We start from the raw sequence: 22,503 nt of genomic DNA, 5'->3' as shown, positions 1-22,503 counted from the left end.
TCTCTAGGTGTAGAAAACACAACACATTTTCCAGTGGTAGCAGCTGTTCCATTCTTGATCAAGAGGGGCACGTGTGTAATGCAGTGACTGTAGAATTACAGCCTGAAGGAGAAATTTCAATAGTTTAAGGTGGGACATGTGTCCCTTATGTGCCTCATTTTTCTCATTTGTGATCCTGAATAATACTTGCATTGTTTGATGTTGGAGGATTCAATTTTACTTGGTGTGATGTCAGCTATTGATTTGTAGCAGTGTGTACCCAACTAAAAGGATGCCGATTCATCTCCTCAACCACCTTTTTCATGAAGCAATTTTTAGTTTACATCAGAGAGAAAAATTCACTGGCATGATCTTCTTGCACTGCACAGCTTCCTTTGTGGTGTGTTGGTTGAGATTTCAAAGATTCACAGGTGGCATCTAATTTTGGCACTATCTGGATTTTTTCCCTTACAGAAAAGAATATCCCCAAAGAAAGTTGGCTACAACTCTAAGAAGCTGACCACGGTAAGTTTATGTTAAGAGATTTTTCTCTCATATTAGCTTCTCCCAGCTAACTCCATTCTATTCCAGTCTTATGTAGTCATTCTGATCCGTGTTCCCATTCCTTCTTATCTAGCTCTACACCAGACATCTTTGTGGTTGAATAATTCTTTCCATTTTATTGCCAGCATGTTTTCCCTCTTATGTATTCACTTATTATGTACAGAAGGACAAATGTTCTTCTACAGCCTGGCAATAAAAAGTATGATGTGGGGAACCCCTTTCTCCCTAACAGCTGTATGTTGGCCTGTTGATTATTCCATTGGTGATGACCTTGTGGGATTATGTGTGTAGTTGGCAATGGGATGGGCTAGTGGCCACATGCATGCTTCACTCTGCATCCATGAGTGTTCTGGGTAGGTCCCTTGGTGTCTGTCTTCAGTGTGCAGTTTCATCCTCAGTCACTGCACAAGGAAGCACTCTGCCTAATGGCCTTTTGTGGCTCTTTCCCAATTGGCACCAGGAAGCAGTCTCTACCAAAGATGCTTCTACACCTGTACGGCGTCAGCAAAAGAAGGCCACATCAGCAACAGTGAGTGGCTCCACTTCTGCATGCCATCTAGCATGGGGGCAATCATCTGTACATACACCCTATCTAAAGGAACTTGAATTATTTCCTTCACACTCCTCTTGCCAAATATAGTGTGTAGGGAGGAGTTTGTGAAACTGAACAAAATTTATGATTTGGAATGAGGACTGTGGACAATGAGAACTTGCATGATATCTGGGCCAGGAAGTCCTGGGCTTGAGAATGCCTGCCTGGCTGTTAAGTTGACCTTGGATCAGATGTGTTGTCTCAGTCTGTGGAGTCACTGAGATCACATGGTTTGGCTCACCAGGCTTCCTGAAAAATGGTGGGATATATTTGTTTATTTTCATTTATTTACTTTATTTTATCCTACCTTTCGTCTGATATAGGGACTCATAAAGCTAGGAAATGCAGAAAGAAAATAACCTTTTGGTATTATATGCCTGCTGTTGGAGACATTTTTGCTGCTCTCTTAGCTTTGCACATCTTGACTTCTTCATTTGTCTTTCCTTCTTCCTTCTCCTTCATTTCGACTTGCCAGGATGGGCCTTTCCGGAAGGTCCAGCAGGTTCGAAAACAGCGGCACAAGAAACTATTAGCAACAGAGCCACCATCAGAGTCCACCGTGAGTGGGGGGTGTCAAGTAAAGAAGGGGGAAGTCTTGTGTTACTTTTCTGAGTTACAGCAAAGGAAGTTACTAAGCAAGCCATCAACTTTGGCTTGCCTGGGCTTCTGTCCTTTGCTTTGATGATGTAATCTTTTTCTAGTTGGCTGGTCATCACTGAGACTGGTAATAAGCCACTGACAAGGACACCCTTTAAGGGGATTCCATCCAAACTCTAATGGTTTGAACTGTGGTATGTTCCAAGTGAATCTTGGTGAACGAATCAGAGCAGATGTTGCTGAACTGCACTCTTTCCCCTCCCCATAGGTTTTCTGGCTAGGTATGATTGGACTTGTAGGTCAAACAACATCTAGAGGTTCATTGGTTACCCATCTTGAAACAGAGAGAAAGGACAGCCAGTCTGGTATATCAAGTGTGCTGTAAACAAAATTTAGAATAGAAAAAGAGAGTCTGCTGCATGTTATAGTAAATACATCCTTTTCTTCCTTCAGGAGTGTTATTACTGTAGTTGGGTGAACTGGAAAGGGCCACTCCCAGGTTACGGTTGGTAAAAACCAGAAAGCCTTTTTGAAAAGAGAGAGAGAGAGAGAGAGAGAGAGCTTGAGCAAAAACACAGTTTGCTGCACTCCAATAGGCTTATTTTCTCATTTCAAAATCTCAGTGTTCTTATTGTAATTCAGTATTGCAGCCTAGAATGGTAGAATAGTATGGGATTGAGAACTAATGCAAATTTGAAAATCACTACAATTAATAAAGATGGCTTTGAATTGTCAAGGAGAGGGGTCAGAAGTGGGTGATAAATAACTTTGAGCCAGAGAGCATTTTACAAATGCATGAAGTTCTAGCAGGATTGTGTTTCTGTCCTTGTACAACAATTTCTAGACTTGGTTAGGTTAGAGTTAGTTTTTGGTCCTTCATCTTCCAATAGCCATGCTGGATTCTGGAAGTATTGTCAAGTGGTAAATTTTAGTAGTCTCGGTTTATCTGCAGCTTACTTCAATTTTCCCTCACCTGACACCCTCCAGATGTGAGGAACCATAATTCCCATCACCCACAGCCATCATCGGCATTACCCATCATGGCTGGGATGCTGGAAGCTATATTTTACTACACTTGGAGGTCTCCTGAATGGAGGGAAGCCAGTACAAGATGCAGCCCAGCTACATTTCTTGAATTTGTTTTTTCTGGATCAGTTTCCCTTTCTTCTGTTTTATGCAAACCTAGTTGAAAGATCTGAACTCATTCTGTTATCTTTAATGTTTCTTTCCTCCTTGGGTGCATATTCTGTCTTTCCTCTGCCTTCCCTTTCTCATATCTGGCACCATATTGACTTCTTTAAAAGTTTCACTTCTTTTTCTTCCTTCATTTCTTTGGCTGTCAGGATGGGCCCTCTCTTAAGGCCCAGCTGGTCTCAGGCTGCCGTCGCCAGAAGCGCTCTCCTATTACAGTGAGTGGCTCATAACCTTGTTTCCACAAGGCTGTTTGTATGGTTGGGTACTGTCTTTGAAGCGGGATGGGCAGGACGACTTATACTCTCATGTCAAAGATGGGACTTACACAAGCCACTAGTTGTTCTCAGACTTCAGATCCTAGCATTTCTCACCACTGGCAGTATTGGCTAGGGCTGCTGGAAGTTATAGTCCAGCAAAACCTAGGAACCTGCACTATTCATACACTGGCTACATGTAGACAAAAGAAGTTGTGCTGCTGATACTCATTAAGTCAACTTTGACTTATGGGTGCCCTATGAATAGGGGGACCTCTAAAGACAGCCTGACATCACCAGCTCTTCTTGGGTCCTGCATACTTGGTGCTATGTTTTTTTTAAATTGGGTCACATCATCTGTAATGCAAGTTTCCTACTGTCTTATGCTTTATCAAACTTTTTTTTTCCAGTGAGTCATGTTATGTAATGATATAACCAAATATGATAGTCTTGATTTGGTAATTCTGGTTTATAGGTAGAGTTCAGATCTGATTTTTTTTCTAGAATCCATTTGTTTGTTTTTTGGCAGGTCATGATACTCATAAGAATGCTCCTCCAATGCTTCAACAAAAGTATTTATGTGTATCAGTTTACAGTATTTTGGTTGGGAAAGAGTCTGTGTGTTGTAGTGGTTCAAGCACTTGGCTACAATTCTGGAGACAAGGGTTCCAATCCCTGCTCAGCCATGGAAACCCACTGCATGGTCTTCTACAACTCACACACTCTCAGCAGCAAAGACAAAGGCAAACTTCAGAACAAATCTTGAGATGGAAACCCAATTATCGATTCACCTGTGGGTTGACATAAGTCATAAGCGACACAAAGGCACACAACAACAATTTGGGTTGAGGTTATGTTTGCATATGCCCAATCCATAGTCTTTTTCTGGTTCTGTCAAAAAGAAGGAGAGGAACTTTTCCCTGGTCATGAACATGACTGTGTTCTACTCTTATTTGTCCGTATGTGTGTGCATTCCAACAAAAACAGACTGTGTTGATTTATCCCATATAGCAGTGGTTCTCAACCTGTGAGTCCCCAGATGTTTTGGCCTTCAACTCCCTGAAATCCTAACAGCTGGTAAACTGGCTGGTGTTTCTGGGAGTTGTAGGCCCAAACATCTAGGGACACACAGGTTGAGAACCACTGCCATATAAGTTTGTATTTGTGAATCCAGCTTCCAGCTCTCTTTTAAATCCAACTTTTAAATCTGTATTTGGATGATGACTGGCTTATTGCCTGCTAGGCTCCTCTTTCTGGTGGTTGGAGTGTTATTTTGGAGAGGAAAACTTAATTTGTCACTGAGCCTGGGATGATGTATCAAATGTATTTTCAAAGCAAACTATAAACTCCAAGAAGTCTTGTGACCCAAATATATGGAAAATTAGTTGCTTAATGGAATTTTCTTCCAGCTACATAACTTCAAGGAGTTTTGCTGTCAGCATTTTTATATATTTTCAAGCAATGGGTGGGGATTTAATGGATATTTGTTTTTGCTCTCGGGGAGGGGGTGTGAATAAAGGTTTGGATAAGAATGGAAATGTATGCAAAATCTAATTTTGTATTTAGCCTAAATGATACTTCTTTACATAAAGGGAATCATTTATAATTTGGTATAACTTTATGCACAGTATCCTTGGGATATTTGTGAAATTTACAGTGCAATTTTATTTATTAAAAAGAACATTGGTAGAATACCATTAAGTTACCAATGCACTTTATGTTGAAGAATCCCATGTATACCTATAAGTAAAGTCCACTCTGTAAAGTAGATCTTGTGACTTGTTTATCACCTTTTCACAAGAACCATGGGGGCAAATACAGAATTTATGAATTAGAAGTGTTACTAAAAATAGAAGTATGGTTATATACATATCATCTAAAGGTAGTAGAATAATAAGTAATAAATACCATCAGATAGTGAGTTGTAGAATTGTCTCATCTGTTTGTTCATTTGTTGGTGTAGTTTGTGTATGTATGTCTATGTAGGTATGTATTTTGTTTGTGTATTTGAGTTCTGATTTGGTTTTTTAATTGTAGTAGCTGATAAGTTAGATGTATAGTTTTAACATTATATTATAAGAATGCTTTTTGTGTTACTGATTTTTTTATTATGTTTTGTTCTTTTGAATAAGAAATTATATAAAAAAAGAATGCCAGTTTTAAAAATAGTAGTCTAGTAGCACTTTAAAATCTAACCCTGCCTTAATTCTTATGTTTACCCCCATGGCTGCCTACAGCATCTTGCTTTGTTATATTATGGGAGTGTTTTATGTCTAAATTCAGCTAGTTTACTTTCTGTTTGATGACTTCACCATCTATATGTCTCCTTTACCCTAGAAATGGAAATCCAGCATGGAACTGGACAAAGGAGATATCCCTATCGTGAAGCATAGGGTAAGTAGGCAACAGAATAGGGAAGGAATTTAAGGGTGTTGGTTATGTATTGGTTTGTCTCACAAAGATATCAGTAAACACCTCCTTTGCGTACTTTTTATACAGCTGAAATAGTTGCTGGTGTTCAAAAATTTTCAGTGAAGGAAATATAGCCCGAGATTAATCTCACTTCTCTCATCTTTCCATTGGATCAGGGCTGAAATGTTTGGTTCTGTTCAAGTTTAGCTGAAGTTATTTCTGTTCAAATTAATAAAGGTTTGGTAATTAATTTCATTTTAGCCTATATCAGAATTATTACATGCAATTCCTAATTGATGTTTGACCTGAAGAGGAACGAGTTATTGAGCCAAAGATACAATAAAGCACTGGTTTAGGATGGGAGTTTGCAGATTGAGATTCATCTCATCATCTAGGCTGTAAAGTCCACAAACTTGGACAGGCAGACCCTTCAGTTAGAGTTGAGCTGTGAAAGAAGGGAATATCCGTGCATAAAGAGTCATTTTCTGATAGGTTCCTGTAATTAAAGGGCTTCATTCTTTTGAGCATCATGTAATTCCCAAATTCACCTGCATCTCATCAGCAACTTGTTAATGATTGAAAGATATAATGGTAGTTAAAGTTTTACCTACAGTACAAGCCCCATATCCATGGAGATACATTCTTGACCTTACTGCAGAAATAGGAAATTATGCATAATCGCGGACATGATTGAAATGTACAATTTCTGCTGGAAGTCATAATAATGCAGGAGAACCTAGAAAATACCCATACAGGTATCTTCTAAAGCAGTGGTGCACAATCTGTGACCTTCCAGGTGTTTTGGACTTCAGCTTTTAGAATTTCTGTCCATGGAACAAGCTGGAGTCTCAAATGCCTGGAGGGTCAAAGGTTGTGCACCATTATCCTATAGGAATTTGCTGGATCCTCCAAAGTGGCTGTATGGTAACCTCTGGTGAAAGCATAGAATCTTCTGGAGGACATAGAGAATTCCTAGAGAGGAATATTTTGTAGGGTTCTGGTCTCATGTGGTACGGGGGGTTGTATTACATATATGATGGTTGTACATCTTGTATAAAGAGCACCCTGTCTGGAATTATTTACATTGTGTTCTGCTCCCAGAAAAGGAGAGTTGCTTTCTGAATGAATGGCAGGTCACAAACACAGGACATTGTCCCAAGGTACTCGGTTTAGTAGAGACTGTTAATGACATCGCTGTGTCATTAGTGCTGTTGGTACATAAAAATACCTAAAAAACTTATTGAGGTGTCTTTCACTGGGAGAATGTTCTGATAATGTCTACTATAGTAATTTGTTCCAGTGTGTGGGGTCTTTGCTCTGGGAACAGCAAAGACTTTAAAGTGTCTCCTTGACCCCTGCAAACTACTATTGCTTTCTTCCCAACAGAAGATATCCTTGGGGGCTGTGAAAGAAAGAAAGAAGGTGGGTCGCCCCCGCAAGCATCCTGCAGACATCCTGAAGAGCAGTGTGGTAAATATATTTCTCCGTGTCACACAGTGCTTGTACTGGATGTACTGAAACAATGATTTTGCCCGCCTGGTCAAGCAAGTGGTTTGAAGCCCAACCTTTTAAAAAATCTTAACTAGTGTACAGGTCCCAAACAGAGAGAATCGCTTGCTGTATTGTCTTTGTCATGTGGTGGGAACCAGTAGATTTAGCCAAAAAAGTTGGACTCCCAAGCAAAAAAGGAAAAACCTGTGATTCAGAGCAAAGAAATACAGAAAGCCAAAGGTGGGAGGAAGGAGTAGCAGTGACGACAGCAGCCCCTCTCTGTGAGCTCTTCATGGATATATTTCTGTTGTAAAAAGAATTTGGTAACCAGTAGGGCTGTGCGATGAATGACAAAAATGTTTCAAAACTCATTACAAAACTAGGGGGCACTGGTGTTTCATTTCTAAAGTGTTTCTAAAGTGTTGTTAGTGAAAATTTCGTTACTGTAATGAGAGTACTGAAATTTTGTTACGTTTTCGTTATACTAATTGCGCAAGTGGGGACATTTCAAGGGCTCATTTCTCTCTCATTTTTATAGCTATTGGGGTGAAACTTGCTACAATGGTAGAACACATTTAACACTGTTAGCCCATCAAGTTTCAGAACATTTCACTTATCCACAAGTCTTTGGGGAATGTTCAAAGTTTTTGTAAACTTCTTGAATTTTCTATACAATGACACAAGACAATGGGATAATTCCCACCAACTTTCAGAAATATTCATACATCTACTGATTTTAGGGATTTTTTTAAAGTTTTGACAAAAAAAATGTAAGCCACAACAGCTATATCAATGAATGTCTCTCATGTTAACTAATAGAACTTCAATTTAGGGAGTTCTTCCCAGCCCAACGCAGAGATTTGCTTATTAGCAGTATCAGTCAGTCGTCCTCTTTGCAGATTCAACAATTTATTGGAACTCTGGCTGGCTGCTGCTATGGAGGGACAAATCTTTCCCCTATCCTGATAGGCTTTCTGATGTTAAGCAGAATTCTGGGAAATGTAGTTTAGGGCAGGGCCTGTTAAATTCTCTGGCATAGAGCTCCTCACCTTTCCCAGAATTCTGTGCTTTCTCAGTCTCTTTCCCAGTGAACTCTGCTTTCTCCGTGCTGCTTCCCTCTCCTAATGATGAAAGGCTAGTAATTTAAAGAGGAAAGACAGCCTTTTTTTGCTTTGATTTGCTTCCTTGCACTGAAAATGGAACTGACTTTGGGAGGCTTCCAAGATTTACAAAATTAAAATGAAAAAGTATTGGGTAAGTTTTGAATCTTAAGTTTTTGGCATGGACCATGCCCATGCGTTAGGTATTGCATCGTAAGTACAAATTGAACAAATATGACTTACAATGACTAACGAAAAAATTGCACACCCCTAGTAACCAGTATAGCAAGCTTTTGGTTTAGTTCCAGGACCCTGCTCCCCTGTGGATCCCAACATTTGTGTGTGCTGAAGTCCCATAATAAACAACAATATAGTAAAAGGACTCCCCTTATAGCAAAAATCAATATTTGATTTTTGGAATTTTTGAGGGGGCAGGCAAGGTTTTGAGCTATGGCTGGTTGAATCTGTAGATGCAGAATCCATGGATACAGAGGGCCAACTGTACTTCATCTCTTCCCAATCAGATGTTTATTTGTCACTTAATTTATTTTTCTCAAAGCTGGTATGTATAGCTTACTTTTTCCCCAGAGTTCTGAAAATAGGCAGATATTGTTCAAATCACATTTTCTCAGCTTCAGAGGATACAAAGGCAAATCTCTTCTGAACAAAGGAAAACCCTAATGATAGCTTCACTTTGAGATCATGGTGAGATGGAAATGACTTGAAGACATACAATAATAAGAAGCAGAGAATTTATTGGGAAATTATTATTCCAAAAGCCTAGAACACGTGACACAGCTGGTAAATTCAGTTCTAATAAATTCAAGAGTAAAGAAGAATGTTGTAGGATGTTTAAAGACTAAGTATGACCCCCTTTTCCATGATGTACAGGTTGGACTTAGTTACTAATGTAATTTGTGTGGGTGACTGTCAGTCTTGTCTTAAAGCTTTGCAAACTCACATTTCATGGCCTTGTTTGGTAGATGAAAGGTAATGTGTTGCATGTATTGTGTCAATGAAATTCAAAACACTTGTACAGAGTCCGGAGCTTTTGGCATGGAGACTTCTGCTATCCCATCCTATCCTCTTTTAACATAATGAGGAAAAGGAATAACATAGCTAGCTCTTTGAACAACAGAAGGAGCGACAATTTGGATTTAAGCCAGATCAGCCAGAAATAGACGCTGGGAATAGGTTGGATACAAGAAGCACGTTGGGTCACACTGAGCAATTTTGGATGATTTTCTTTAGCAACAGTTAAAGTGGGAGGCAAAAGCCTTAAGACTGGCAAAACACAGTTGGCTGGGTATTCAGTGTCCCTTGCTTGTACTCTAGACAGGCTATCTTCCATCCTCTCCGAATATAAGGACTGCATCATGACCTTAGAACAAAAATTGGAAAGGGGAGTTTTTTTCCCAGAGATGGAAATCATGTCCTCTCCAGTTATCCTTACCTTTATTTATTTATTTATTTATTTATATGTTCACTTCACACAATCAAAGTAATAGGAGAGCTATCAAGAGCAAAAAAACTCAGAAAAAGCACATGGAAGACCTTGAACAAACAGACCAGAATTCACTTAGTAAGACAGCAGTTGTATTGGCAAAGGGAACAGGTTCAGCTGCTAGTTGAGGCACATGGAGGGTGGTGGTGGAGATGTTTCCAGCCTTCACCTAACAAGTGAAGCCTGCAACAAAGAACTGCAATAGGGATCCTAATTCTGATTGTCTCAGCCTCATCTGCTGGTGGAAGGGGGGCTTGAAATACCATCTTCCTTTTGCCCTGATTGGTAGTTGATCTGATGTGGCTGATAGCTGATAGTGGGCTGGCAGGCATTTACAATCATGGCATTATTGCCATGATCTTGACTGTGTAGTCTTAGAATGTGGAGTGGTTTTAAATCTAGATTACTACATATACTGCAATACAAATTGCAACCCGTTCAACATTGTCATCATTTTCAAACCTACTGTTAAAAATGCAGTAGAAAATGTTTCATTATAAAGATTAGCATTTTACTGTGGAAAGTTGATATTACCAGAGCTATTGACAACATGGTTTAAACATAATAAACATTATACAAGTTTTCAACTGCATGGTAGCTTTCTACAGTTTTGACTATTTATTTTTGTCCCTTTTCCCTATTATCTCCCTTTCCATCTTTCTTAGAAGTAAGTTAGGAACAACTTTGCAAAAATTCCCACCACTCTTTTCCATGGTTTATGCTGGCTTGGGCTGCTGGGAACTGCAGTTCACCAGTATCTGTGGAATATGCAATTCCCTAGCCTGGCTTAAATCCATTTGTGGGTCCTGGCTGGAGCAGAGCCATTTAATCAATGTGAATTTGATAAGTTCAATTGATTCACTCTACTCTGATTAGGACAAACTGTTGGATTTAATCCAGGATCCCCAAAGGCTAGGGAGTGTGGATGTTGGATCCCTATAAGGCAGTCTTTCAAGCTGTGCCTTTGGGTATCCAAACATACTGCTTAGAATTTCTTCCCTGGTTTTATAGCGCATTCGTCATGGTGCCTCTTGATGCCTATCTTTTCTTCTTCTTCTTCCTCTGCCCCCTCGGTCTCTACTTCTCCCCTGGTTCCCAGCATGCCTCCAAAAGCCGACGCAGTCGAAAGTGTGGTAAATGTGAAGCTTGCCAACTGAGAACAGATTGCGGCCGTTGCGACTTCTGCTGTGACAAGCCCAAGTTTGGTGGGCAAAACATGAAGCGCCAGAAGTGCCGCTGGAGGCAGTGCCTGGAGTTTGCAATGGTTGGTGCCCCGTCCCTTTTCTGCTCTGTCCCACTCTGTGTCTCTCTTTTTTGTTTGCTTGCTTTTCACTAGAAGGATGTTGTATTCTACTTTAGTCCCTCTTTATGCTGGCTGTTTATGTCGAAAGCAAAACTCTTCAACTTTCACCAAACTAATGCACGTCTTGGATCTCATTCCTCCTAGCAGGCTTCTTCTACTTTGGCAAATCATCAGGATGCCTTTGAGTGCATGTGTGCTTGTGTTGTCTGATTGAAGCTAATTTTAATCCTCCCATGTAATCATTATCATGGTGGATCAGGCCAACATGTGTTTCAGTACTTCTAATGTTAGTGAACTCCATAAGTGGAGTGTGTAAAAATCTACTTTCATTTGTGTGTCCCAGTTCATCGCATCCGCAATTATGTTGGGATATGACATTGAGAGAGAGTGACAGATATTTCACTGCGTCTGCATGTTTGGCAATTCTGATACCATTTTATATCCCATTTTCTTCTTCTCAACTAAAAAAGCTCTTTTTATATGTTCTGTGATGTCTTCTGTTTTGGCTTTGGGTCATTTCTCTTATATACCACTCTAGTTTATTTTGGGCTGAACACTTTATTTCTCCCCTCACGCTTGGATTAAAATAGCTGTACTTTTCACTGCAGGAAAGTAGCTAGGCAGAATGCCAGAATGCAATGGAAGTAAGTTATCTAGGCAGGTGAATATTTGTATTGATTCTGTAACTAGCATTGATCCTTGAGCCATTCAGTCCCTGAGGAGCACTTTTTTTATCCCACTGCGTATGGAAAGTGCGACTAAGATTTAGAATATAACATCACGTGGGTTTGTGGTTTCAGCTGAGGTTAAGACTACTTATCCAGAGCTAGTGGAAACCTCAGTGGCAAGATTTTGTTTTTGTCTCTTTTTTGGTCCCACACTTAAGGGTGGTTTTCACCACATCATCTAGTATGCTGTATATAAGAAGCAGTCTTTGGCAGGGAGTCCCAAGAGATCTCTTTTGTGTCCCAGGCCTGATCACTGTATCCTAGCTGAGAGAGAGAGAGCACATGCCACCAGTTTAAGCTGTCCAGTGACTCTATATGTTTTTCTTTCTATACATACATACATACAACAACAACAACTCTTTATTGATTAGTCAGTTTTGACCATATCAAAACATGTAAAACATACAAAACGTACACCCTTACCCATACATACAGTAAAATCATGTAAAACATATATCTATGCCATCGTCCACTACAGCTTTGCTTCAGTCTTCCAGAGCACTTAGTTTTTCAGTTACTTTGGGTGTATCACTTCTTCAACTTTCCTATTCACAATGGTATGTTTGTCTGTGATGAGTATGTTTGAAGGATCTGTTTTTCTTTGTTCTTCATGTGGTAGTCAGCCCTCTAGCTTTTTGAGAAAATAGTTGTAATGAGCTTGGCTTTTGCTTTTTTATGTTTAAGCTTTGTCTTCGTTGTAATACATTCAAATCAGGTCTGGCACCTTTTAAAAATGTTGATTTGATATGCTTCAGGAAACATGTACTTTGTATGAGTAAATAGCTTCAATAATAATAATAATAATAATAATAATAATAATAATAATAATAATAATAATTTTATTCTTATACCCCGCCACCCCGAAGGGATTTGGGGCAGCTTACATATGGGACAAAATGCCCACAAGACAAAAATACAAAACACTCATTAAAGCAAGACACAGATAAAATAGGTAAGCCAGAATAAGTCACCTAGGGTAAGAAGTATCCTGGAAACCTCAAGATTGTTCAGTAGGTGTTTGCACATTTTTGTAGCCATAAAGATTTGAAATTTGATTTTAAAGAATTTTATGAAATGGATATTGAGTTCTTTGGCCAAACTCAATTTAAAATGAAAGCTGAGATTTTCAAGAAATTCTGCATTCAGAAAACATTCCGTATTTCTTCTTCAGGTGCTTAAAAAATCTTAATGAATATTGAGTGATCAGCGGCAACAGCTGTATTTATAAATGGGTGATGGGCTGTATAGAAGAGATACTGAGAGAGATACAGGGATTAATTGGCCTATATTCAATATACCTTTTTGCCTTGGTTGTTACTGACCAGTCCTTGGTCCAGGTTGTCTTCTCTGCCATTCTGCCTCTGAATTTTTGCCTCTTCTTGTTCACTCACTCACACAGTGCCCTTGCCTGTTATTAGTCTGAACTATCCACAACAATAACAAAAAAATAATAAGAAGAATGTGTCCAGAGAGGGCTGCATTTGGAGCTCTTTTTCTTTCTTTAGTCCTGTCATTGTAAGGATATTGATCTAGCAGAGTATAGCCAGCCCTCCACATTCACTGGGTTTAGGGGCACAGGATCTGCACAGACATGAAAAAATGTGAATTTAAAAAATCCTGCCATTTTTTAAAAATCTCTGTATTCTCTAGCATGGTTTTGTGGTCAGCACGGCTATATGGAAGTTGGAAGCTGAACATAGAATCACTCTGGAGGATCTAGAAATTTCTAGAGAAAACATTTCAAATAAAGCCGTGAATAATCAAATCTGTAAAAGTCAAACTCTCTGATTGTATACCCAAAGAAGAGTGACCAGAATGCTGATAAGCCTGGAAACTAAGTCATGTGAGGAATAATTGAAAAGATCTGGAATTGTAGTCTAGAAAAAGAAGATGAATTAGAGACATGATTGTAGCGGTTTTGAAATATTTGTAGTAGAACAGAGTTTGTTCAATGTTGCTTCAGAAGATAAGAGAAAAATTGGCCAGATGGAAAGCACAGGAAAGCAGATTTTCGCTAAACCTGAAGAGAAACTTCCTAAGAGTGAGAGTTGCAACTTGTATTTCCAAATCAGCAGCAGCTTTTTTATCCTGCAGTTCTGCTTGTTGATTTATTTTGTCTTATGACCTCATCATACAGGGTAATTTGGGTGGCATACTCTGTTTCCTCTCTATTTGCACCATGGAGTTCACCGGCTCCCATACCATGACATAGGGCTACTTCTGGTGGGACTCCATTGTGCAAATGGAGAGGAACCGGTGCATGTTGTAACGGTGGCAACATGGGACGCTTTCTGGGTTGCATAGGTATCAAGGGGGGAAATCTGGGAGGTGGACACTTCCCCCTGTGGAATCAGGTAAGGGAGAAGCCGAGTTATGTGTGGCGATTCTGGCTGCTCATGTGATAAGGTCACTGTCTCTCTTGTTAAACCTAGATATCCCAAGACCTCTCATCTTGACCTACTATCCTCAACGTCTGTCTTCTTTTTTGATCCTAGCTGTGCCTGTGTTTGAGCCTTGCAGCTTCTTGTGGGAGATTAAGGGCAACTCTGCTTTGGGCTGTTCTGGAATGCTTTGGATGTGCTTGGTGCAGAGCGGAGTGGGGGTGGGGGTGGATCAGTAGATGGCAAGCTTGGGTTGACACAGAAGGGAGATGGGGCAAGGCTTGAAGTAAGGTTATAGTGGCAGGAAAGGCTGATCTGATTGCACTGCTTCTTGCTTTGAGGGCAGGGTTCCTATTTCTGCCTCTGCTGCTTGCCGCCTCCACAACTCGCTGCACAACTTGCTTGTGTTTCCCTCTTCTTTTCCCTTCCGTAGAAGCGGCTGCTTCCTGAAGAGTGGAGCAGCCCAGAGGCGGTGGGGCCAGCAGCAGCAGGCTGGAAGGTCAGGAGGAGGAGGAGGAGGATTGCCTTCGGTGGCCACAGCCACAAGCCGGCAGGGATCAAGCAGGTGGGGCAGCGGGGCATGAAGGGGAGAGGCCAGAAGCATCGGGCAAAAGCCAGCTTCCAGCCAGAGGTAACTGCTGCATCCCTTCTTGCTTTCACGTCTTGGGGTGCCTCTCCTACACACTATGTACTTCACCAAGATTTAGAACCAGAGAAAATATTTGAAGATCAAGAGGGTAGAATACTAATTGGTAAAGTGAGGTATCAATACAAGCAAATTTTACTAGTAGGGATTTATGCTCCTAATACAAAACAAAAAATATTTTACAAGAAAATTATTCACTATCCTGGCAGAATTTGTAGAGAAGAAAATGATCTGGTTGGGGGACTTCAATGGGGCAATGGATACAAAATTAGATATAAATTATAAAAGAAAAAAAGGACACCAAGGAGAGAAGATGCCTAGTCTCACTATTAGGAGAATTAAAACACTGGCAATTATATGATTTATGGAGGATACATAATTTAAACTGAAGAGAATATTCATATTACTCCCATAGATCTTCCTGGATCGACTACATATTTGCAACAAAGAAGTTGGCAATTAAAACTGAAAAGGTAGAATACTTACCTAGGGTGTTTGCAGATCATAGTCCAATGATGTTAAAATTAAAGGGGGGACTTTGGGAGAGGGAGTCCTGGAGATTAAATGATTATATAGTGAAAGCCCCAAAAATTAAGGAAAGGTTTAGGATCGGAATAAAAAAAAATTATATTAAAGAGGACATGGATGAAAAAGGACAGGGATGCAGGAAAAGCAGTTATAAGAGGGTTATTTATTCAACAAAATGCTATTTGATGCAAAAGAAAAAAAAACTGCTAGAGACACTTACCAGGATCAGAGATAAAGAAAATGAACAAGGCAGATAAGAAAAAAGTACAACAAGAGCTGGCCAAATTACAACAGGAACATGAATTTTGATAAATGAGCTGGAAAATAAACTTATGTAATAATAGACACAATTTTTTCAAAAATGCAATCAAACCAGGTAAGCTATTAGTGTGGCAATTGAAAGAACATAGGAAGAAGCAATTAATAGTAAAGATAAAGAATAAAGGGGAAATGATTACTGATGTGCAACAAATACAAAAATATTTGAAGAGTATTACAGAAATGTATCTAAAAACACCCAGATAGACCCAAGAAAAATAGATTAATATGTAGACAAAATGAATCTCACGAAACTTCCAGAGGAAATGAAATCAGATTTAGACACACAAATTACATAGGAAGAACTGAGTAAAGCCATAGACAAGGTGAAACTAAATAAAGCCGCAGACCTAGATGGATTCTCTGCCTTGTTCTGCAAGCTTTATAAAGATTAGTAAGGCCCGCTATTGCTCTCAACAATGAATCAAGTGTTCCAGACAGGAGAGGTGCCAGACTCCTGGGAAGAGACCATGATGTTCCTCATGACCGACTCTTTTGTTGTCAGATATCTCTCTGGTGTTTGGGAGCTGGTTGCGTGTGCTGTATCATAGGTGGTATTTTGCCTTCCTCCTCTTCCTTTCACCATCTTGCCTTGATTTCTTTCTCAAGCTATAGAGTACAGACAGTATGGCATAGGCACAAGTGAAAAGATTCCTCAGTGCCATTGAAGAGTAATGGTCACACTTTGCATTTGGGATTCTTTCTGTAATTCGTCCCACCTAAGTCTCTTCCCAGCTACATGGTCAGTTACTTCCCTCCAGGTGTTGCCCTTACCAAGGGCTGGCCTTTGTGTTGCTGTGTGTGTGTGCTTTGCTTGGGAGCATGTGGATGAGTCAATATGAGAAGTACTAGGGTGTAGGGGACACATTGCACAGTGCACAGGAACCTTCTGCCCTCATGGGTTAGTTCACTCCTATGATTACTGATGCAGATTTGTATATTCTCAGGATCATGATTACTGGGAGTTTATGATTGTTTCCCATGTTGTCTGTTGGTAAGTTTTAAGATCGTAGATCCAGAGGTATTTTAGAACAGTTAAATGTACATCAGTTTACTGAAGAGTATGAGAAACTCAATAGAAATGAAACCAATTATATGCACCAAAACCACAGTGACATCCTATTGTTTAGCAGCCAAGGGGAATATTAAACTGTGTCAGGAATCGTTCCTCACTGCACAACAAGATTTAGAGTTGGAAGAGTTCTATGAGCTGAGTATCCCTTATCCAAAATGTTTAGGTTTTTGCAATACATGTATTGGATAGATATACATAGGAGATATTCTGAAAATGGCATACAAATCTAAACATTAATGATTTATATGCACTGTATACACATAGGTAGAAAGGTAAAGGTTTCCCCTGACGTTAAGTCCAATCATGTCCGACTCTGGGGGTTGGTGCTCATCTCCATTTCTAAGCCGAAGAGCCGGCATTGTCCGTAGACACCTCCAAAGTCATGTGGCTGGCATGACTGCATGGAACGCCATTACCTTCCCGCCGGAGCGGTACCTATTGATCTACTCACATTTGCATGTTTTCGAACTGCTAGGTTGGCAGAAGCTGGAGCTAACAGCGGGCGCTCACTCCGCTCCCAGGATTTGAACCTGGGACCTTTCGGTCTGCAAGTTCAGTAGCTCAGCGCTTTAACACACTGAGCCACCGGTGTATCTTATACACATAAGATACGTGTAATTTATATAATACTTTTGAAATAATTTTGTGAATGAAACAACATTTGTGTGCCTTGAACCATCTGAAAATAAAGGAGTCACTATCTCAATGATCCATGTGGACAATTTGGCAATATTTTAAAATTCCTGTTAAGGGATGCTCTACCTATACAAGAAAAGAAAAAGGGATTCATGGTGAGTGAATTCATTTATACCTCATCTTCATGAGACAATTGAGCAGGAGTGCTGCAGCTTCAAAGCTGGAAGATTTGCTGATGGCAAATCATAGAGTTGGAAGAGATCACAGGGCCATACAGGAAAAGCACCCTTGACAGACGACCATCCAGCCTCTGTTTAAAAGTTTCCAAGGAAGGAGCTTTCACCACACTCTGAGGCAGAAAGTTCCACTGCTGAACAGCTCTTATGGACAAGAAGTACTTTCTAATGTTCAGGTGGAATCTTCTTTCCTGTAATTTGAATCCATTGCTCTGAGTCTTAGATAAAGACTGAGGGTTTGTGAAATGTTGGGAAGGTTAGATTCATGTTGAGTCCACTGCTTGAATGCCCACCATTTCACAGATCTTCAGTCTCTCTCTAGCCTCACATGTCATACAATACACAAGTAGTGAACAAATATAAAATGAGGCTACTCCACAAAAGGTATTGCATTCCAAAATCAGAAAAAAAAATCTGAAACACAATGTTTTTGGTCCCAAGCATTTCAGATAAAGAATAGGCAACCTGTACTTTAAAGTCTCAGAATTATCGTATATACTCAAACATAAGCCCAGTTTTTCAGCCCTTTTTTTTTTTGAGCTGAAAACCCCTCCCTCGGCTTATAATAGGGTCAAGGTCAAGGCCAGGCATTAATTTTATATATGAATTTTCCCCTCATATGTTAGCAGGTCTTTGCAAATCCTATATACATATAGATCCATGTACCTGTATATCTGTATCCACATATATACATTATTTAACCTAATGATGCCTCGATTAATGTAATTTTATTGGTATCTATTTTTATTTTGAAATTTACCAGTAGCTGCTTCATTTCCCACCCTCGGCTTATACTCGGATCAATAAGTTTTCCCAGTTTTTTGTGGTAAAATTAGGTGCCTCGGCTTATATTCGCGTCGGCTTATACTCAAGTATATACGGTATAGTTAATTTTATTGGTTTTCTAGTCATCATTCATTCATGGGCACTCACTCTTGGCCTAGTATGATTGTCTTCCAAGGATAAAGTCCTGGCGATGGTGGAGACCTATTCTGCATCCACATAGTCTTTCACATTGAGGACATGTGTTTCCCTCTTTGGACATGTGTTTCCCTCTTTGGCTATCTTCCAGTAATGTGAGTTTTATAATTGGAAGACATAGTTTGACTGCAATTATTTGCATTGTTGAAAACTATTCAGCTGTCTTGCCAAATATTAGCAAGTTGTATGTCAGCTATGTCACATGGAAATCATCCTGACTTTGTTACATTAAATAAATAACTTTATTTATAACCCACCCTCTCTCTCCCCGAAGGGACTTGGGGTGGCTTACAAAGACAAAAACAAAATAAAAATAACCAGGATTAAAAAAAACAATTAAAACAAGCAATTTAAAATTCAGAAATAACACAATCATTAAAACCAGCAATAAGTTCCATAAATAGCTTAGTGAATTAATAGAATCAACATGAGAAACGAACAATAAAAATGTGACTGTGAATGTGAATAAGCAAGAAGGAGCCCTACTAAATCATGACATCCCAAACCACATAATACCTTCTCTTCTTGGTATAGCTTTGGGCCTCATCACACTTGAGCATTTATCCACTTTAAATCCAGTTTCTGTCTCCTGCAGAATTCTGGGGTTTGTAGTTTGCTGAGGCCCAGGACCTGTCTGGCCGAGCGGTTTAAAGGCCCCTCACTAAAGTAGATTTAAACTGGATATAAACTGGATCCAAACACTAGTGTGCTGAAGCCCTTTGAGAATAATTTTGGCAGTTTCTATCTCTCTCTCCCCCCCCCCCTCCACTTATCATATTGACTGAACTTGGGGTTGAGCCTTAACTCTGGCCTCTTTGTATTAGGCTGTTTGTGGACATTTTCGGAGTTTTGATTTCTGGATAAGAGAGGCTCAGGTTGAGGAAGATGTTGAATAATGTTCTCCATTTCCTTGCAGGTGATGAATACAGAGTGTTGTGACCAATTTTTATTGAAATCAATAGAAGATTATGGCATGAAGAATAAGATTACATGTCTAGAGCAGAAGTATTGTATGTAGAATCCAAAAAGCACAGGATTGCACATGAGGATCTATGAATGGAAATGGCTATCTTTGACATCTTGATCCATCATTGTCATCCTAGCTTAGAACTTTCCTTTTCTTTTGTCCAGTTCCTCTTTCATCTGTGAAACGTAAACAGTTTCTTTTAATGTGCTTCTTGCGTTGTGGTGTTTGACATGAGAGAAGCAAGTTATAAAAAACCTGAAAAATATACTTTCTGCATTATAACTTGTAGAATCACCCAGCTAGCATAGATACTAGATGTGCTACTTGAGAGATTCTGGGGGATGGAGTCAAAAACCTAACTGCAGCCAGCTTGTCCACATTTGATTGGTTTAGGGCAGTGGTTCTCAACCTGTGGGCCCCCAGATGTTTTGGCCTTCAACTCCCAGAAATGCTAACAGCTGGTAAACTGGCTGGAATTTCTGGGAGTTTTAGGCCAAAACACCTGGGGACCCACAGGTTGAGAACCACTGGTTTAGGGGCACGGAATTTCCACAAAGATTTTGAGTTTTTCAGGTTATTTTATTTGAGAAAACATCTTTCTAGGAATATCTTGGTTCTCCAGCATGAGTCTGTGATCAGTCTCTGACAGAAGGTAACCATAGATTTGCACTGAAGGAAATAGAGATTTCAAGAGTGAAAACATTTTAACCAAACCTGTGAATAATCAAATATGCAAAAGTCAAACCTGCAGATGTGGAGGGCTGACTTAATTCTGTTCTGCCGATTTTTTCTAAACGTCCCTACTTCTTGTTAGCCAAAGACACAAAATACTTTCTATTTTTCATCTCTCCACATAAAGAGATGTTTGCATGGAGTTTTCTAAGCTACTGGATCACCTTTGTACATCAAAACTAGAATCACAAGGATGTGCCTCACAGGTGTAAATCACTAATGAAAGAAGGTTGAGCGAAACTTTATGCTAGGCTACGGATGCTGAGAAGCAATGATTTTAAATCTGTGGTTCAGAAGTTGAGGTTGGACCCCATTTTGTTGTGGCCTTAAAGAAAATCACTGCTGGTCACAGCAGACTGGACTACGCAGGTACCTTCATACATTTCTAATCTGATCATTCCTATCTTCTCCCCTGACCTCAATATCTTAATACAGGAAGCTTCCTCAACCAGTGAACTGACTCATCCTCCAAAGTCATACAGCATGGAGAAAGTACGGCAAAAGCAGCAGGGCCAGCATCAGCAGGAGGAGCAGGTTCTCCCACTGAGGCTGAAGAATGATCCAGAGGCAGGTGGCTTTACTGTAACCCAGGCCCCTACGAAGGGCCATCCTGCCCTGCCACGGTGTATCAAAGAGGAGCCTTGCCAGCCCAGCCCACCTGTTCAGCTTGTGGTGAAGGTGAGTGAGAGGGAGTCCTCCCCACTTGCCATCCTTGACGTGCCCAGTTCTTGATGCCTCATGCTGATGGCATAGATCAGGGGTCCCCAAACTAAGGCCCAGGGGCCGGATGCGGCCCATCGAAGCTATTTATCCGGCCCCCACGGCACAAGGGCAGAAGTGGGTTGGACTAAATGACCCAAGGGGTCTCTTCTTCTCTTACAACCATTATTATTATTGTTGTTATTATTATTATTATTATTATTATTATTATTATTATTATTATTATTATATTGTATGACACGGCAAACAAGATAGATATGCTGGATTTCGTATCACAAAATCACATTATTATTATTATTATTATTATTATTATTATTATCTGTCAGGGGTGCTTTGCTTGTGCTTTTGGTGCACAAAGGCAGAAGGGGATTGGACTCAATGGCCCAAAGGGTCTTTTCCAATCCTCTTTATTATTATTATTATTATTATTATTATTATTATTATTATTATTATTATTATTATTATTTTATTATGACACAGCAAACAAGATAGACATGCTGGATTTCATATCACAAAATCACAAGTCGAACACTTCCCAAGTGTCTAGGACTGTGTGATGTATTTTCAGATGATGCCTGCAGATCCCAGTAGGGTGGCCTTTTGCAGCTGGCATATCGTAATTTTGTCAATGTCTATTGTTTCCAAATGCCGGCTGAGATCTTTTGGCACGGCACCCAATGTGCCCATCACCACCGGGACCACCTGCACTGGTTTCTGCCAGAGTCTTTGAAGTTCAATCTTGAGGTCCTGAGAGCGGCTGAGTTTTTCCTGTTGTTTTTCATCAATGCGACTGTCACCTGGGATGGCGACATCAATGATCCAAACCTTTTTCTTCTCCACAACTGTAATGTCTGGTGTGTTGTGTTCCAGAACTTTGTCAGTCTGTATTCGGAAGTCCCACAGTATCTTTGCGTGTTCATTTTCCAATACTTTTGCAGGTTTGCAGGTTTATTATTATTATTATTGACATTGAGACTGGGAGGCCATCTGTCAGGGGTGCTTTGCTTGTGCTTTCGGTGCACAAAGGCAGAAGGGGATTGGACTCAATGGCCCAAGGGGTCTCTTCCAACCCTCTTTTTTATTATTATTGTTGTTGTTTTTATTATTCATTATTATTATTATTTTATTGTATGAAACAGCAAACAAGATAGATATGCTGGATTTCGTATCACAAAATCACAAGTCGAGGAGTTCCCAAGTGTCTAGGACTGTGTGATGTATTTATTATTATGATTATTAGTAACATTGAGGCTGGGTGGTCATCTGTCAGGGATGCTTTGCTTGTGCTTTCAGTGCACAAAAGCAGAAGGGTTTGACTAAATGGCCCAAAGGCTCTCTTCCAACCCTCTTTTTTATTATTATTATTATTATTATTAGTTTATTGTATGACACAGCAAACAAGATAGATATGCTGGATTTCCTATCACAAAATCACAAGTCGAACACTTTCCAAGTGTCTAGGACCGTGTGATGTATTATTATTATTATTATTATTATTATTATTATTATTATTATTATTATTATTATTATTATTATTATTGCTTGGTGGCCAACTATAGTCCAGC

General features: G+C 39.8%; 1 protein-coding gene across 8 annotated transcripts in view; it reads left to right on the top strand.

The window, feature by feature from the left end:
• The window catches only part of mbd1 (methyl-CpG binding domain protein 1), an 80,167-nt gene that overhangs the window by 51,733 nt on the left and 5,931 nt on the right, over window positions 1-22,503 (top strand). For 3 of the 8 annotated variants that reach the window (XM_062971660.1, XM_062971662.1, XM_062971661.1), the window contains exons 10-18: window positions 454-504; window positions 1,004-1,072; window positions 1,611-1,694; window positions 3,076-3,141; window positions 5,518-5,574; window positions 6,979-7,062; window positions 10,787-10,951; window positions 14,533-14,730; window positions 20,654-20,896. In XM_062971660.1, coding sequence (XP_062827730.1) covers window positions 454-504; window positions 1,004-1,072; window positions 1,611-1,694; window positions 3,076-3,141; window positions 5,518-5,574; window positions 6,979-7,062; window positions 10,787-10,951; window positions 14,533-14,730; window positions 20,654-20,896 — 1,017 coding nt within the window. The remainder of the gene's footprint in view (window positions 1-453; window positions 505-1,003; window positions 1,073-1,610; window positions 1,695-3,075; window positions 3,142-5,517; window positions 5,575-6,978; window positions 7,063-10,786; window positions 10,952-14,532; window positions 14,731-20,653; window positions 20,897-22,503) is intronic. The other 5 variants (XM_062971665.1, XM_062971664.1, XM_008103578.3 and 2 more) reach the window with 3 other exon arrangements.

The sequence above is a fragment of the Anolis carolinensis genome, chromosome 2 (assembly GCF_035594765.1).
Source record: "Anolis carolinensis isolate JA03-04 chromosome 2, rAnoCar3.1.pri, whole genome shotgun sequence".
Classification (NCBI taxonomy): Eukaryota; Metazoa; Chordata; class Lepidosauria; order Squamata; family Dactyloidae; genus Anolis; species Anolis carolinensis.
This window is presented reverse-complemented; position numbering and strand designations above follow the sequence as displayed.